This window comes from Abrus precatorius, unplaced genomic scaffold (assembly GCF_003935025.1).
Source record: "Abrus precatorius isolate BTA unplaced genomic scaffold, Abrus_2018 Scaffold11, whole genome shotgun sequence".
Classification (NCBI taxonomy): Eukaryota; Viridiplantae; Streptophyta; class Magnoliopsida; order Fabales; family Fabaceae; genus Abrus; species Abrus precatorius.
In genome coordinates this window covers 16,490,077-16,506,924 of record NW_020874303.1, presented here as the reverse complement: position 1 = coordinate 16,506,924, position 16,848 = coordinate 16,490,077, and the positions used below count along the sequence as shown (strand labels likewise).

At 28.6% G+C, this 16,848-nt stretch overlaps 1 protein-coding gene across 8 annotated transcripts; it reads right to left on the bottom strand.

Annotated features, from left to right (window-relative positions):
* Positions 1 to 2,495: 2,495 nt before the first annotated feature.
* On the bottom strand, positions 2,496 to 11,003 carry LOC113854550 (zinc finger CCCH domain-containing protein 38-like). 8 transcript variants are annotated; one of them, XM_027485589.1, is made up of 7 exons: positions 10,785 to 10,974; positions 8,992 to 9,086; positions 7,858 to 7,975; positions 7,350 to 7,620; positions 5,310 to 6,388; positions 4,127 to 5,127; positions 2,497 to 2,964 (listed from the first exon to the last, which is right to left on the bottom strand). In XM_027485589.1, exons 3-7 carry the CDS (start codon positions 7,925 to 7,927, stop codon positions 2,935 to 2,937), a joined length of 2,451 nt encoding a protein of 816 aa, XP_027341390.1. In that variant the 5' UTR covers positions 7,928 to 7,975; positions 8,992 to 9,086; positions 10,785 to 10,974; the 3' UTR covers positions 2,497 to 2,934. The 8 variants fall into 8 exon arrangements, with proteins under 8 accessions (XP_027341389.1, XP_027341390.1, XP_027341393.1 ...); XM_027485588.1 differs by lacking the exon at positions 8,992 to 9,086 and having other exon boundaries at positions 2,496 to 2,964; positions 10,785 to 11,003; XM_027485590.1 differs by lacking the exon at positions 8,992 to 9,086 and having other exon boundaries at positions 2,547 to 2,964; positions 4,205 to 5,127.
* Positions 11,004 to 16,848: the final 5,845 nt, after the last annotated feature.

Below are 16,848 nucleotides of genomic sequence, written 5' to 3'. Positions count from 1 at the left end.
TTTTGTATATTGGAGAATGATTTTCATGATGACACAAGGTGGGTTTAGGATGTTAGTTGGCGCAGATGACTCTTTCAACATAAGATCTCAAATTTTAATCTTTTGTTGGAATTTGTTGATGGAGTTTCTATTAAGGTGTTACAAGAAGACAAAAGGGTATGAATGACAGATTTTTCAGGTTGCTATTCAGTGCAATCTGCGTATTCATGATTATTTGAATATTTTGGTGGTCCTAATAGTATAGATCAGTGTATAACAGACGTCTTGTAAAGGCTATAAAGAGAAAATGTCTCACTTAAGTGTCTAGTATTTTCTTGACAATTGCTTTTGAATGTACTTCCTTGTAAAGATCTGCTAGTGCTGGTTGATCGTTGTGTTCAAATTGATGATATAACTTATTGCTTCTGCCATAGTATGGAGGAATTTCCAAGTCATTTGTTTTTAACGTGCTCAGTTTCATCTTGAATCCAGTACTTTACTGCGCGTTGACTTAGATTCTTGCTGATTTTATCTTCAATTTATCGACTCACTTGCTTGCTTGAGTTGGTGTTGATTATAGCAAAAGAGAAGAAATATATTTATTAATTGTCTGGGTAAATACAATATAGTTTTTATGATCACATAGAAATAGAATAGTATTTTTTAATGGTGTTTTGGATGAGAGAGAAGTTCTATATTCTATTATTCTAAGGTCTTAGTAGTGACTATCATTTGTTAGTAAGAGAAAAGCTATTTTGTTAATTGATTAGTATCTGAACCCACGAAATTACATCTGCTTTAGTTTAACATGAGTATGTTTCTGTCTTTTTGTTTTTCTATGTAAGTGTTGGTTTTTCTATATATATGGATTTTGAATTTTTCTTAAACTCTCTAATAATATATGTTTTGCTTATAAAAAAAATATTATAAATTTTTTTTTATCTTTTAAAATCTTTCATAATAATTCTTTTGATACACAGTTATATGCTCTTTCTAAGTTAATAAAAATAATATATAAATAAATTTTTTTATAGTGATACTTTTTTATTTTATTTTTATAAAAGATATATAACTTTTTTTCAAACATTCTTATATAAAATTAAATTGATTTTCTTTAATCATAGTTTCTTCCTATAGTCTAGGCATAATTACATTTTGTCACAATTTTATAAAGTGACTTATATGTTTAATTTATCTATAATTTATATAATTTTAAATATTATTTTTGTTCCTATATATAGAGATTAAAATATATTTTCTCTATTATTTCGATTTTAATAAAAATACAAACAAAATTATATAAAATTATTCAAATTATTACTTTTAATTTTATTTATAAAAAATAATTATCAATTTTTTCATCCACAATATAAGAAATAAAAACATTTATAAATGCATTAATTATTAACAAATTTTTATCCTTATTTATTATAAATTTTATATTAATAAATAATATAAAACTCATATTTATAATGAATTTTAATTTTATACTGAGAGTACTAAAATCAAACTCTTTTAATATTAAAGGTGGATTCGAATATTAAACACTTTAGAACTTTTTTTTTTACTCTTCTTGAAAAAAAGGTTTTGTTTTTGAAAATAAATATTTGTTTGATTAACCTATTTTATAATAAGAATTTAATTTTAGTGCACAGTGTAAAAATATTATATTGTCAACTAAGTAGAATATATATGTATATATAATTTTAATATTAATTACTACAGAAATTAAATTCTTATAATAATTAATTTCTAAGACCGTTTGCTGTTTTATTATATTTAGGACAAAAATTTAAATAAAGGAAGAAGGCTGTTTCTATACTCTATTTTTCTTTATATTCTGTCAATAGGTGAAAACATAAAGAATAGATATTTTTTATTTTGTAGTGTGAGAGAACATAATATTATGGTTAATTTGAAACAATATAATAGGATATTAAAGGATTGTTTGGGAGAAAGTTTGTGATGAAAAAGAAAAGAGAGGATATATATTTTTTAATTTTAAATTAACAATTAATCATTATATGTTTTTGTTCTAAAAAAATTACTAAATTACAATTATTTATTTATTTATATTATAATTTTTTCTCCCATTATTTTTACTTTCAGCAGTTTATGAGTAAACATATGAACTACATATTATGTTTCTTCTTCGGGAATGTTCAGCTTTTGCATGAAAGTTCACTCAATTTACTTTCATTTTCATGAATTGGTTGGAAATTTATTTTTATTTATTTTTTAAAACATTACTTGAACTTTAAATTATATGTATAATATATGAAAACCTTAATAGTTTAATTAATCTCCTCCCCACATAAATCTTTTCTTTTAAGATTAATTCTATAAAAAAATAGTAATAGTAAATTTAAATAAACTTATTTAAAGAGAAATAATCTGTTTTTTTTTTCAAAAATTCTCAAAAAATTTAATAAAAAAATTATTTAAAAAAAAAAAGCTAAACTAAACACTTTAATTATCTATAAAAAATAACTATACAGAACCTAAGCTGAAGTGTTAAAACAAGTAATCCCTTCATATTAAGCGTAACACAGCATTCGATCGATGGACAATGCAAAGATGAGTTGCTTTACCATGGGAAGATTTAGGCAACACAACAAACCGTCTCTTTGTTACTGTTTTGAGAAGAAAAAGGCTTCTTTTCCTTTACATATGCATCAAACGAGTAAATAAAAATAACAGCAATAGAGATGGATCCTGCCAAATAGCTGCCTAATATTTGGGGTTGTAAACTAAAGTCTAAATTAGACACTAGAAACAAAAGACAGCTCCGAGTTATATGTACATGAGCTGCAAAGGTTCTTCGATTATACTATCATCTGAACTAATTGGGACATTTTAACTTCTTATTGTGCATAGAAGAAACAGAATACGCAAAGAAAACAAACTTGGCAAAATTTAGTCAACAGATTACATAGCCAAATTTCTATACTTGCACTAAGCCTTCTGAACCTTTTCCACATATGCCTGCAACCAAAGGGAGAGTGATTATAAGAAAGCTGCAAAAGCCAAAAATAATCAATTATCATAAGATTCACAAGTAATTGTGACAAATAACCAAGTCTCAAGTGCAAGTGCAGATTCACAAGCTGACATAGATCATAATTTAAAACTAGTTAAATAAAACAATTTTGACGTAAGAAATCAAATGGAGGTCATAATCTTTTAGAGATCACTTGTGACAATGTGATGGATCTTTAAGAAACGGAGAAAACTTAACGTAGCAGTTATTAGGTGCTTTTACTGCTGTTTCTTTTTTAATCAAAATTAAAATTTCACCTTAGTAAGCAACAACTTAAATGTAAACTTTTTTATTGAAGTAAAACATTAATTTTAATTGAAAAAAATAGCTGTTCTGCCCAAAAGAAAAAGGATGACCCTCGCTCACCACTGTAGGGTTTGGGGAGGACTAGACATACGAAATCATTCCCTAGTGAGCTGCAAACTGTTTCTCGACTATAACCGATTACCACCATATGACAAGCAAACATTATCACATAAAAACAAGCTTCAATTTGAAACAGATATAGAAATGAGAATTAATTGCTAAACAAACAAAGTAATTAAGTTAGGAAATAAAAATAATACTTCAATTATAGTTTTAGTCCCTTTAGTTTGTATTGTGTACAATTTTAGTCTTTCAATTTTTTTTAAAACTAATTAAGCCGCTCTAATTTTAAAATTTAGGAAATTTTGTCTTTTGTTTATTTTCTTCAGCCTAAAATCCTTAAATTCTCATTTTCTACTTAAATTTTACAAATTGAATCAATTAAATTATCTTTTACTCAATATTCGCTAACTAAATCAATTTTCATAAAAAAGAAAAACAATCTCGATTTTTCTGTCTCCAAATCCTCATTTCACATCTTATAAAACGTTGTAAGTTTTATCAAATTTTCACTAAATTTCTTGCTTCTAAACTTTTAAAATTATTTGATGTCCCAATTCTATCATAAATTCCTTGCATATTTAGATAATAATAATTTAAGAATTTAAGTAGAAAAATAAATATTAAGGGAACCAAGTTTGCATAGTTTTAAAAAAAGAGAGAGACATTAGATTTGCATAGGTACAAAATTTGGAATCCTTCATACATCAGATGGAAATCTGTAAGAGAACCACCACTGACCTGTATAAGTTTGTTAAGCTTTGGTTTCGAAAATGATAAATAGCGGTCAATTTTCTCTTGTGTCTGAGGAATATGTACCCGCTGCACTGTACCAGTTACTTTATCAGTAACTTTCTTCACAATAGCTTTATAATCTTCTTTGGTGATTTGACCTTCTTTCCACGTTGGTTTCAGAAGCTCCTTAACAAACTCAACCAATGAAAACTTAAATGCACGAATACCCTTTACATCCTTTATTTTCTTGGCCTCATCATCAGGTCCACTGTTTTGGTCCATGTTTTCCAAAGGACCATTCTCTTCTGTAATTTTATTTTCAATTCGAGAACTTTGCTTTTCTTCTGCTACCACTTCATTGTTCTCCTTATTAACCTCAATGTTTTCAACTTTCTGCAACTGAATTGAATGTTCACTTTTGACAAGTTGTTCTTCTGAAAAGGCAGTCTTAGAGTCATCAAAATGTTGTCCTACCTTAGGTAAAAGTGATGGAACTTTTTTACTTGGAGAAAGAGTAGTGGGTACCCCATTTACATTAGCCTTATTTGGCTCCATACTATCACACATTGGATCACACTGCTTCTGCAATTCAACAGCAGGATCTGGCTTGATGAATGTTATGGAAGCAGGCTTGCCAAACCCTTCAGTTTTGCTTAGGAAGGGAGTATCCTTTGCATCTTGGGAAATAGAAGTAACATAAAGTTGTGGAAGCTGCCGACCTGTTCCAAGGATATGTGCCAAGGAGGCTGACAGGCTGGTAAGGTGAGTAAGCTGTTCTTTGCTTACCATGTTCTGAGTTGGAGGATTTCGTGAACCAACTTGTGATAGGTTCGCATCCATGATATTTGGCTCAACCATGTATTTTTTCTCAGTAGAGACTTCCTGGTTCTGCATAACTTCAACAGTTCCCAGTCTTGGAGGAACAATGGAGACTGCTACTTGACTCTGTCCAACTGCATGGCAGCTTGAAGAATGCAAAGTATTTACATTCTGATTAAATCCTTGTCCTGGCAGAATGGTAGAAAAGTTTAGGTTTAGGTGTGAATCGAGTCAATTGACAGATTTGTTTATGTCTTGTATATCAATGCAATAACACCATCCTTTCCAATAATTTGTTTAAACTAACAAATTAAATGGATTTTCAATGGACAAGGATGTCTAGTCAGAGGAACATCAAACATGTGATTACCTGGAGCAACTTGTTGCTTACTCTTCCCGTGCTCTTCTTTAGTATGGCTGGAAGATCCCACACCATAATTCCAATCAGGAGACATTTTTTCATTACCAGGCCAAATGTCTGCAGCTACTGACTGGGATGAGTGAATGTTGGCACTATCATTTTTGGCTGTCCAACAGTTAGCTTCTTCCTTCTTATCACTTGAAAATGGTGATCCACCATGCACTCTGTTCTTATCTAAGCTATGGTCCCATCCATCAATAATTGGCCAAGCCATGAATCCAGGTTCTGGGGTGCCCATAATCCCAGTTTTGTTATCCTTAACCAGTTTCACTAAATCAGGGACAACAACTAAATCATTCTGTTTGGAACCATCCCAAACTTCATCTCTATCAGCCATACTGCCATCTAAACCCCATCTATCATCTCTTAGCCTTCCATTTGGACTAACTTTGTCACTCAATTTTGGCCTATCCAGAGCCTGATCTTCACCTTGATTGCTTCTTGACCTATCATCATTTAATATTCTATTAGGGCTCCTGGATGCTTGCCTATCATGAGAAAATCTGCAACGTTTGCCATTTCGACAATTACCAAATGCAAAAAATTTGCAAGGAATATCACCATTGTGGTTTGGACCGTGTCGACCACCCTGCTCTAAAGTATTCTCTGTACGCCTTCTGTCAATTTCCCTTTCCCTAGTTGCTTCATCCACAGAAAATTTACTGAACTGATCAGAATTGTCATGATGCACATACTTGCATGATGCTCCCATTCTACACCTTCCTTTTGCATAATTGATACAAGTTTCCTTAGATCTTCCACTTGTACGAGAGTAGTCCCCACTCTCATGGAGAGTAGAATATCTGGGAGTGCCATCTTTCCTGTGTCTACTTTCCCAGTTATCATCATAATTTTGATCATCATGGTGAAGGAAATGGCATTGGCTGCCTCTCCTGCATTTTCCAGCAGCAAAATCTCTACATGGTTGTGCCAATCCTCCAGCCCTCATTCTACATCTGTCATTGACTCCTGAATCCCACCTAAAACCACGTGAAGGGCTCCGACTTCTGCTCCGGCTCCGAGCATTCCTGCTCCAACAAAGGGCAGACAATTATGAAAAGCAGTTGCATCTGGAAATTATGCATACACGGCCATGTCAAAGATGTAAAATTTCTTTGAAGAAGGGGAGACAGTTTGAACTTAATAGCCTTAATGCTAATGATATAAAATGTAAAGCCATCTAAGACTAAATAATCTGGAAATTAAAGAAAACAGGTACCCATAAAGAAACACGCTCTGCAGGACAAACACAGACATGACATGAGACATTAGACATAGCACAATCTGAAACAAAAGGATGGAACATGACATTGAGTCATCTTAATAAGTAAAATTCATAAATTGCTTTTTCTGTGCAATTTTTCTGAAGGACCTATCCTACGAAATTCAGCTTCTAACCTTTTCTTTATAATCTTAGATTTTTAATATATGGATATTGAATATTTCATGTCTATCAAAGAATAAAACCACACAAACATCAGATCGTAATCACATGGTCATCTTGAAAACTAAAAACATCAGATGACATAATGTTTTAATTTTAACTATTCATGCATGTTCGTGACTGTATGTATATAAGCATGAAAATATCAAGTGAATAGAAAAGAATAACACTAAATCATACACAATAACATTCAAGAAACAACAACAAATTCTTAAAGAGAATAAAAATGCCTGCGTTTTGTCAAGACAAGTACAGGCCCACCTATTTATGGCATTGCTCATTGTTCAGTATCCAATTCATGAAATTTCATTTCATACTAAATAGCATTCTCAATAAAAATATATGATTCAAATGTGTTTAAACAGTACTACTTACTGAGTACCAGAGGTGTCACAGCATTCTCACGAGCATTAATCTATAATAATATCTATGTTCAGGTTTATTTATGGAATATTTCTCATAAAAAACACATCAGTTAAACTTATTTAAGTTTTGGTTAATTTTAAGAAATTAGGGTCAGTACAGATGTGAGTGAAGAAACAAACCTGACTGACTGACTGCAACCATTTCTTGGGGATTGACTGTACTTCTTACTTTTCCAATCCTCAAGCCCTGGTGACATTTCCATGCTGTAACTTCTATCAGTGTCCTGTGCACTTGTTGCATCCAAAGCTCTGTAGTCTTTACTCGTAATATCATCTTTATTTGATCCTCTGCCTTCAGGAAAAGGTTCCTTGAATGAAAATCCCATTCTGGATTTTAACTTATCATTTCTTTCCAAATAGGACCACTTTGAACTATTGCTACTAGCAACACCTGTAGATGATCACCCAAACTGCAATTAGGGTGTGTTTGGATAGGAAAAGTGCTTGACTGATATAGCTGTTTTTTAGTTTTTACAGCCTTTTTTTCATAACCTACGCTATCTAACCTATGAAAAGTGAACAAAGATTGATTTCATTTCTTGATTTTAGCCTTTTTAACTAATTTACTTATCTTTTTTTTACTGTTAAAAAGGAATTCTTAAAAAAAGCACAAACGAACAGGCCTTACTATCTGGTGCAAATTCATGTTGATCTCTTGAATCCCACTTTGAAGAGTGCTTTCTGCCATTTCCGCTCATCTCAATCCCCAAAGACTTAAAGTTTCACTTTGACTAATGCAGAGTATTCTGATTTAGAAACAACAGAACAAATCAGGAACCTGAAATCTATCCTCATTCTCCTAATGTTCTTCACTCAAGGAATATGGCATGGTGGTTGCGAAAAATAGAAGCAACAGAAAGTTAACAAATGAGTGACAGAATAAAGATTTTATAACCTAAAAGCACGAATGAAGTTAGTTCCACCAAAAGCTTCAATAATTCAACCAAGTCAAAGTTTGCATCAACCGTCAAAACAATTGACCATTTTTAAACGGAAAATAATTTAGTAAGAGAGAATAAGACTAAACATGATGGAGGATCAGGAAGGTAAAAGCTTGAAAAAATAAACCTCAAAAGAAACTATACACGCTGAGAAGCAAAGAAAACCATCCTATACTCAAAAAGATTCACGGGTTGAAATAACTGGCTGAAAAATTTTGCATTCTGTAAACATATATCATTTTAACCACGAGAAACCGACAATAAAATCAAATTCATTAATTTACTTGCTCTGACTTAGGTTAGGAAATCCTTCCTTCCAGAAAGTTCATTCATACCCAGATATTTGTTTGGGGAATAGGCATCTACCTAAGTTAAGCGACCTCAAAAATTTCAGTTTACAGAATGTAACCGGGAATTAAATAAAAACAATACTACTCAGATAGGACAACCAAACGACTATATTTCTTCTCTGGCCAAATTTTATAATGTTCTTGGTAGACTTGAAAAATGAGTGTATAAATCGGAGGAATGACAGTAAGAGGTGATATCCAATACATATTTTTAAGCGAATTAGGCCATACATTCTTTTGTTGTTGTGATGACATTATGTGAAATAGTTGTAGCCAGTAATATCTACAAATGAAGTATTATTTTAATATTGTTCGAGTGGGTGAAGAGACACAATTTTTTCAGAGGCATATATTATCCAGTGCTTTTTGTTAACCTATCCGAACTGAATATGGTATCGTTAACTAATCTTCAACCTCTGAAACTTTATAAAATGCTCAAGACATAGCTGGAAAGGTTACTAATTTCAATACCGTCAAGCATGCCGTAGGGATCTAAACGCCAAGGATTTTGTTGCATCACTCACGCGTACTTCGAAATCTAGAATGGGCTCATGTCCTTAAGATAACTACAATCAAAATAGGTCCTATTTAAACCCCTGATCACACCGAATGATATAATAGCAAAATTTGCCAAAACCTTTTAGCAATGTTACCATCTGTAAGTCTCAAAATTAGTTAAGAACCTCTTCTGTAACTAATGGGTTCAATCAATGAGAGCATACGATTCAATGTTCTGCAAATTTATGTCAAATAATTTCAACGAAATAACAAAGATGCTCGAGATTTCATTCTTCAGCATTCAATGAATACAAAGAATCGAGCATTTCCAAAAATTCTCAATGATCTTCCAAATCCTACAAGCATTCTTAGGAAATCATGAAAAATCTACATTCATGACAAAACTGGTACAACAACTTTGTAACACATAAGATTCCACAGCACCCAACAATTGGCCACTCATACAGCGAATCAAATTACAAGAGTTTATTGAATTGAATTTCTCCGATGCTTGTTCAGATGCACATTGCAAGTTAGTGCATCCAGTAATCCTTTCCAGTTCTTGAACAAGCCAGGGGTTTATGCTGCTAACTCAAAATATTTCACAATTATGAAACAACCTCCCCTCCAAAGAAACCAACATAGATTGGTAAATGTGAAATACATCCAATATTGCTCTTGGAAGGATCAAATGGCATCTGAAACATATTTATACCAGCTACTTCGAGTGTACTTGGTAACACCTCCACGCATTGATCACGTGAAATTACTGCAGCAAAATTGTATCTAATTAGCACTTACTCTCACCAAGATGTATAGAACTAAATCATAGAGGAGACTTCCAACTCTACTACCTAATGCTCGGCATCTACGTAATCCAGCTGGTAGGAGTGAAAGACTAAAGTTTTTTTTTTTTTTTTGTTGGTTTAAACAACTCTAAGTGTGTAATGGTTTGGTCATCAAGTTGTAGTGACTATATAAGATTTCTTCCATCAATACCAGTTGAATAACTTATGGGAAACTATAATATTAGAAAGTGATTTCTCATTACGGTCAAATCTAGGCTTGTTAAACAATAATACATTATTCAGATAGTGTCTTTCTAAGTCAAACAAAATAACTGTATAGCATACATTGCACGGCGAATACCAGCACAGACACACCTAAGTTTGCAATTTAAGTACAAATAGAAGCAGAATCATGATCAAAGTGTGGAACCAAGCAAATTCGTTCCAAATTAAAAGCTGGAATGCTACTTTCTGAAAAAGGCGTAAACACCATTGAGCACGAGATATGCCATTGCAATTTGCAACACAAGAGAAAGAAAGAATCACGAACGGTACGGTGTTTTGTTCATTATTAGCTTAAGTGAGTATGATTTTATTTCTTAAAGAAATAACAAATTATTTTTATCAATTTTCTTTCAAGAACTTCTAATAAAAATGCGACTATTTTTTTTTTCAAAATTAATCCCAATCAAACAAGGACATAAACGAACAATAAGAAAAAAAAGAGAGGGAAAAGCTTTGAACACAACACTAACGGCTCCTAATTCACGTATCTTCAACAATAATAATTGAAGACATACGAATACCCAAACATCATTCAAATTGAAACACAAACGCAGAAATAGACAAGGAAAACAACGGTTGGAATGAAATTAAAGAAGGCATAACAAAAAAAGAAACGTTTGAAACCTAGAATTGAAATAATAATAGAGCTAAAATTGAAAACCCTAGAAGTAGAAGCAGGTTGAGAGGACTAACGAGTGAGTTAGGGAAGAGCGTTGAAGTGGAGAGGAGACACCCTAGCTTTCCGTACGAAGAGGCAAGAAATGAAAGCATGAGATATAGCTTCGAGAAATGAGAGCAAAAATGGAAGTGTGAAGCTGAAGCGGTTGCCGTTTTGCTAACACCAGAACTGTGGGTCACTGGGTAGGCTCCTCTTCTTTTTGTTTAGGACCGTCGGTTCACAACAAAATTATTACCCACGCTAAATTACATTCACATTTATTTCCTCTCTTTTTTTAAATAAAATTTTATGTCATGTTTTTTATTCTGTTTAAATAATGATTATATTTTATTCCTAAACAAAGGAATTGATAAGTTAATTGGGTTTAAACTAAATTATGTACTAAACAAAACTTTATTTATGGTTTGTCTGGTGAAAGATCATAGGATAAAAAAATAGAATAAAAGAGTTAAATAAAAATAAAATATGATAAAAGAGTTAAATATATTATTATTATATTTTATATTTGATGCACATAAAATAATAATTTGAATAGTATTACGTTATCTATAATGTGTTTGGGATCAATCAAATAAAAATAGAATAAGATATAAATTATATATAAATGACAAAAATATTCTTTTATTAAAAGTAAATATAATTTTATTAAATTTAATTTAACATTTATGATTTTTTGATAAAAATAAATAAAAATGATTAAAAATATAAAAAATGTTTGTAAATTCAATTTTTGTGAATAAAAAATATTAAAAATTGTTATAAAAATTTATTTCTTATAATATAGCTTTGAGTGGTTGTCACTAAAAAGAGACATAAGTTTATTTGCTTGAGGTAAAACTTATATTTAATTTAAAAAACTAGTACATTTACCTTAGATGCTTTCAGGTACATTTTTATTTTTAAAAATTAGTACAAAAATATCTTATGAAAAGTTCGTCCTTAATATTTTTACATCTCATTTGAAGGGGTACAAATTGACCCTTTGTTATAAAACTTATGTCATACTACTAATTAATTTTTTTCAATTATTAAAACATTGTAGCTGCTATTTCAAAATGCTCCTAAGTTTTACTTGATGTATGTTAGAAATGAGAAGAGTGGAGAGAAATAAGGAGATAATTGAGAAGAAATAATGCTCTGCCTAGCAATTGCAAATTTGGTATCTAGAAAGTACCGTTAGATAAGAAAAAAGAAAAGATATTTCTAATTATTAAGGGCATTAAAATCGAGTGCAATTTGTTCTTATAACATAAAGAACTTATTTTGTACTAATATAAAAATCATTGACCACAGTTATCGGTCTACTAAAGTTATTTCGCAAAATCCATTAAAAATTTTCATAGATAGATTAGATGATTTTTAAGATAATAGTAATCTAAAGCTCTCTTTATACACATTTATAATTTGAAAATTGAGACGTAACTTAGAAATTAAGTTAAATTAAATTTCATAGGTGCGATTGTGACAATATCATGTCTAAATTTTTTACCATGTTAAAACTTTAAATTGAATATTAAAATATTTATATTCATAATAATAAGCTTGTTCCATAATATTATTATGAATTAAGTTAACTTTATAAATTTGGTTGAACTATTTTGTTATATAATTGTTATTTCTATAATTTTTTTAAGAAATTTGAAAAATTTGAGAGCACAACAATTGGAAACACAATATATTTAAACTTGATATATGTTTACGAAAGCCAAAAGTTCCACCTTCAGATGGTTTTGATATCTTAGCTTATTTAAAAGATAAAAGTTGTAGACTTGTAGATCTTATAAGGATGACTATAATGTGTTGAGTATTTTAATAACTACCATTTCGTAATTATAACCCATTTTTAGCATTGGTAGACTTGAAAATTTCCAGAGGACTTTTTCTTTGAAGGAACGTTTCTTGCTTCTGCCTGAGCGGTTTGTAGACCAAGTCATATAGAGTACTATTTATGAGCCAATACATGATAGCCAAGCGCAAGCAAGACCAAGTTCATGCCTATTTATTATTATATTGTTAGAACATTTTAGAGCAATATTTTGCTCCTAAAAGTTAAAATGATATTTTTAACTCAACAGTGACCTAAACTTTGCTTTAGACCAAGTATTATTTTTATTTTAGTAATTTATTGAACAAATAGATTAATAAAAGTTAAACTAAGATATCAGTATTAGACGCCGTTAAAGCTATGCAGAAGCAAAGAATGGATCGATTAATACTAACCTCTAGTCATTATAAGTTGATTCGTGATTAAATTTTTTGATCTTTCTAAATCTCCACTCACTCAATCACGATGATTTCACTCAATCACGATGATGTGTATATATTTTAAAGGAGAAGGGGACTCGAGTGACCTAAAACCATGAGATAGCAAAATATTTATGGGACTCTTTCCATCATTGAGCCCATTTCGAAAAGCTAGTAAAAACAACCTCCGCGAAACAAATGGATGCAGATAACGGGGTTATGTAATAACATAATATCTTTTCAAAATCGAAAATACAAATAGAAGTTAGTTGCTAACACTTAGTTTTTGAATTATGTAAGAATTCTTAAATAAGTCATTTTACTTTAAAATTTTTTAATTGAGTTGATAAATTTATAAAATATTTTAAAATAAATCCTTGAATTAGGATATATTTCATCAAATTAAATAAAATTTCTTAATTTTTATTAAAGCATAAGGATTTATTTTAAAATTTTTCAATAATTTAGTTAAATTTTGAATAATTATATTAACAGGCTGCTTCCTGAATTACTTGAGAATTTTCAAATAGTTTTATACTCTACCAAAGATTAAGAATATGCAAATGAAAATCTCATAAACATAATTAAAAAAGATTATGCAATAAAATAATAAGATTTTTGTTCAACGTCGTACCTCCTAAATTAGGAGGAATAAAAATAAATTAATAAATAATAAATAAAATAAAGTAGATGTTATAAAGTTTTATTTCATTTCAATTTTTTAAAATGTTTCAAATAATAAAAATAAATGTCGCTGCATTTCATTCCATTCCACATCTCTTTTTATGATATCTAACACAATCGTAAGTTTGTTCAAACTTTTTCATTCTCTCAAGTTTCTTAAAAATATTTTATTTTCTTTGAATATTGATGATTTTTAATTCTTTTATTTTTATTTATTAATAACTCAAACAAAACACGGGTTTTTTTTATATAAATAAACTAAAAAAAATCAAAATTATATATATACACTAAAATAAATTTTTTTACATAAATATCTTAATTTAAAATTATATGAAAGTTGATTAAAATCGATTTTAATATTAATATAAAAATCAATTTAAATCATTTTTAATAATATAATAAAGAAGTTGATTATAATTGACTTTAATATTAATATAAAAATCAATTTAAATCATTTTTAATAATATAATAAAGAAATCGATTATAATCGACTTTAGTTATACATAATAGAAAAATTATGATGATTTTTTAATGTTAAAAAAATTGTTTTCAATTGAAATTATGGTTTTATTGACATAGTGGCTTGTAAATTTGAAGAATTTTGAGAACAAATATAGCCAATTTTGTTGTATAGAGTTGCAATTTTAACATAATTGCGGAGGATTCAAAAGTTTAAAATTACATCAGTGCACATAAATTTAAAATTATGATGGAAGTAATATGTAGTGAGTATATCTTTGTTAATAGGGAGTTAGTTTCGCAGAAGAAACTAGTTGCAACAAAATACTTGAAAGACGTCCACATTTAATGTTCAACCAGATTGCATTTTATAGAAGATATATGTAGAACATCTCCAAAAAAATGTTAATAAATATTTTAAAATTTTAATTTCCTGTATTTTTGAATTTAAATTTTATGTATTTTAAAATTTAAATTTTATATCGTTTATAGTTTAAATTATTTGTCTTTTAAAATATTATTTTTATATTAATATTATTTAATTATTATATAAAAATATTAATAAATTTAATTAAAATTATATTTTTTTAAATAGAAATATACGTTGCAGAAATTAACTTCAGTTTAATAGAAAAATCGATTAATACAAAAGTTGATTATAATTGACTTCTATATATTTTAATTCAAGAGATTTATGTATAAATTTTTTAAGACATATACATAATTTATTATTTAAAATATTTTACTTTTGTAAAAAAATCAACAAAGCACGGTGTAACAACCAGTTAAATAATTTATTAATTTTTTTATACAAGTGAATTGGTTATATTATTTTTTATATACTAGTTGATTGGTTAAATTTATAATATATCGCTGGGTGATTAAATAAATAAATAAATCCAAATCTTGGGTTGATGGTGGTTGCAGATAATGTATATGAAAACAATAATTGATAGAACATGAACAAGACTTAACCTTTTTATATTGAAAGTTGAGTTGACATTGCTGAGATGCGAGAGCGAGTTTTTCTTCGTCTATTTTGCTCCTTCGTTGCAGTTGTGGATCTTCGCTCTTCAGTGATGCCATCATCGATCTGCACTTCCTTCAGAAATGTGAAGTCGTAAGTAGCAACAGTATTCTCAAGCAGAGGTAACCTTTTCCTATTGTCCTCATTTCATAGTCACCATTGTTTGCTTATTTTTTATATCTCATATTTGAAGCATATATGAATACATAGTTCAATACTTCTCATGTTTCCTTTGCTTCGCATGATATCAAGAGTTATCGTTAAAACCCGGTGTTTATGATTCAGTTTGAACTAATTTTTAAGTAAATAATTATTTAGATTATGAATGATCTGTATGTGGCTCTCCTGTGTGTATATACATGTATATATTAAATATATTATATATACGTATACAATAAAATAAAATTGCTTGATGAAATATAGAATGATTTTTAAAATTTATAAAATTTTCTAGATGTGATCTACTTATTACATATCAATGGAAGATATATCATTTAGCAAGGTCAAAAGAATTAAAGTTTTAACAAAATTCTAAAATAAAAAAAATCAACTAAGAGAAATGATAAAAAAAAAAATTCGTAAACCAAATAATATATGAGAGAATTTATATATAGTGTAAATTCATTGTATATTTAGAGAATGATTTAAAACTGGAGTTTAATCCAATGTATTGGTAATGCGAATATTTTTTTACCGTCAACTAATTAAAATACACCGTATATATAATTTTTATATTAGTTATTGTAAAATTAATGAGTAAGTCTTCCGAAATTAACAATTCCTACTACATTTGGGTAGTGTATTGCAACGGTAACCAAAAGAAGAAAGATGTTGTAAAAATAAAATAAAATAGAAGATGAAGAAGGACCTTTTCTTGAAAATGTTAAAAGTTAAAAATGAAAATAAATAATTTTTGAAAGATTTTAAAATAACATTATTTTATATTCAGAATGATTTGTCATGTGTAATCTAACATGGCAAATTATTAACTTTGTTATTTAATTTTAACATTTTTTAGTGGCTCAGTTTCAATGACTAAATTTTAAATTTCAAATTTTAAATACTAACTTTAGTTAATTTACATATTTTAAAATTTAAAGTCTCTTGTTGATATGATAATTTATAATTGAGTGATAATATAGTTAAAATTATACTATTAGTGAATTAAAATTAAAATTTAAAAATAATTATTATAATTAACTAATTTAAATCATTGAAGTATATTTTAATCAATTGATTCAAATTTTTATAATTAGCCTAATACCACTTCAACAAATATTAATTTAATTACTCAAATTATTGCAATGGATATTTGTTGATTGATTTAACTATTAATTATGAATTATTTATTTTGATTTTGATTTCTACAAATTATATATAGTTTTTAGTCTTTTCATTTTGTAAAGTAATTAGTTTTAATTTTTAATTACTTATAAATGATGACGTGATTAACTCATATGTTGTCATATATCAATTTTTTTTGTTAGTAAAATCACAGTCGTGAGAGGGAGTGAAATCAATGAATTTTTTTTAAAAAAAAAATACATGAACAATCAAAATAATTTTATAAGAACTAAAATTAAAATTTAGTATATTTTGAGTAAAAAAAAATATTCATGTTCAAACTATTTATCAATAATTTTAATAAGGTGAACATTTTGTAG

Bases quoted from the DNA above. Each gene is read 5' to 3' on its own strand.
- LOC113854550 (XM_027485586.1), bottom strand. From the start codon at position 7,927: ATGAGCGGAAATGGCAGAAAGCACTCTTCAAAGTGGGATTCAAGAGAT. The intron at 7,621-7,857 runs GTAAGGCCTGTT...GATCATCTACAG, and splicing joins ACATGAATTTGCACCAGATA to GTGTTGCTAGTAGCAATAGT. The intron at 6,389-7,349 runs GTTTGTTTCTTC...TTGTTGGAGCAG, and splicing joins GGTTGCAGTCAGTCAGTCAG to GAATGCTCGGAGCCGGAGCA.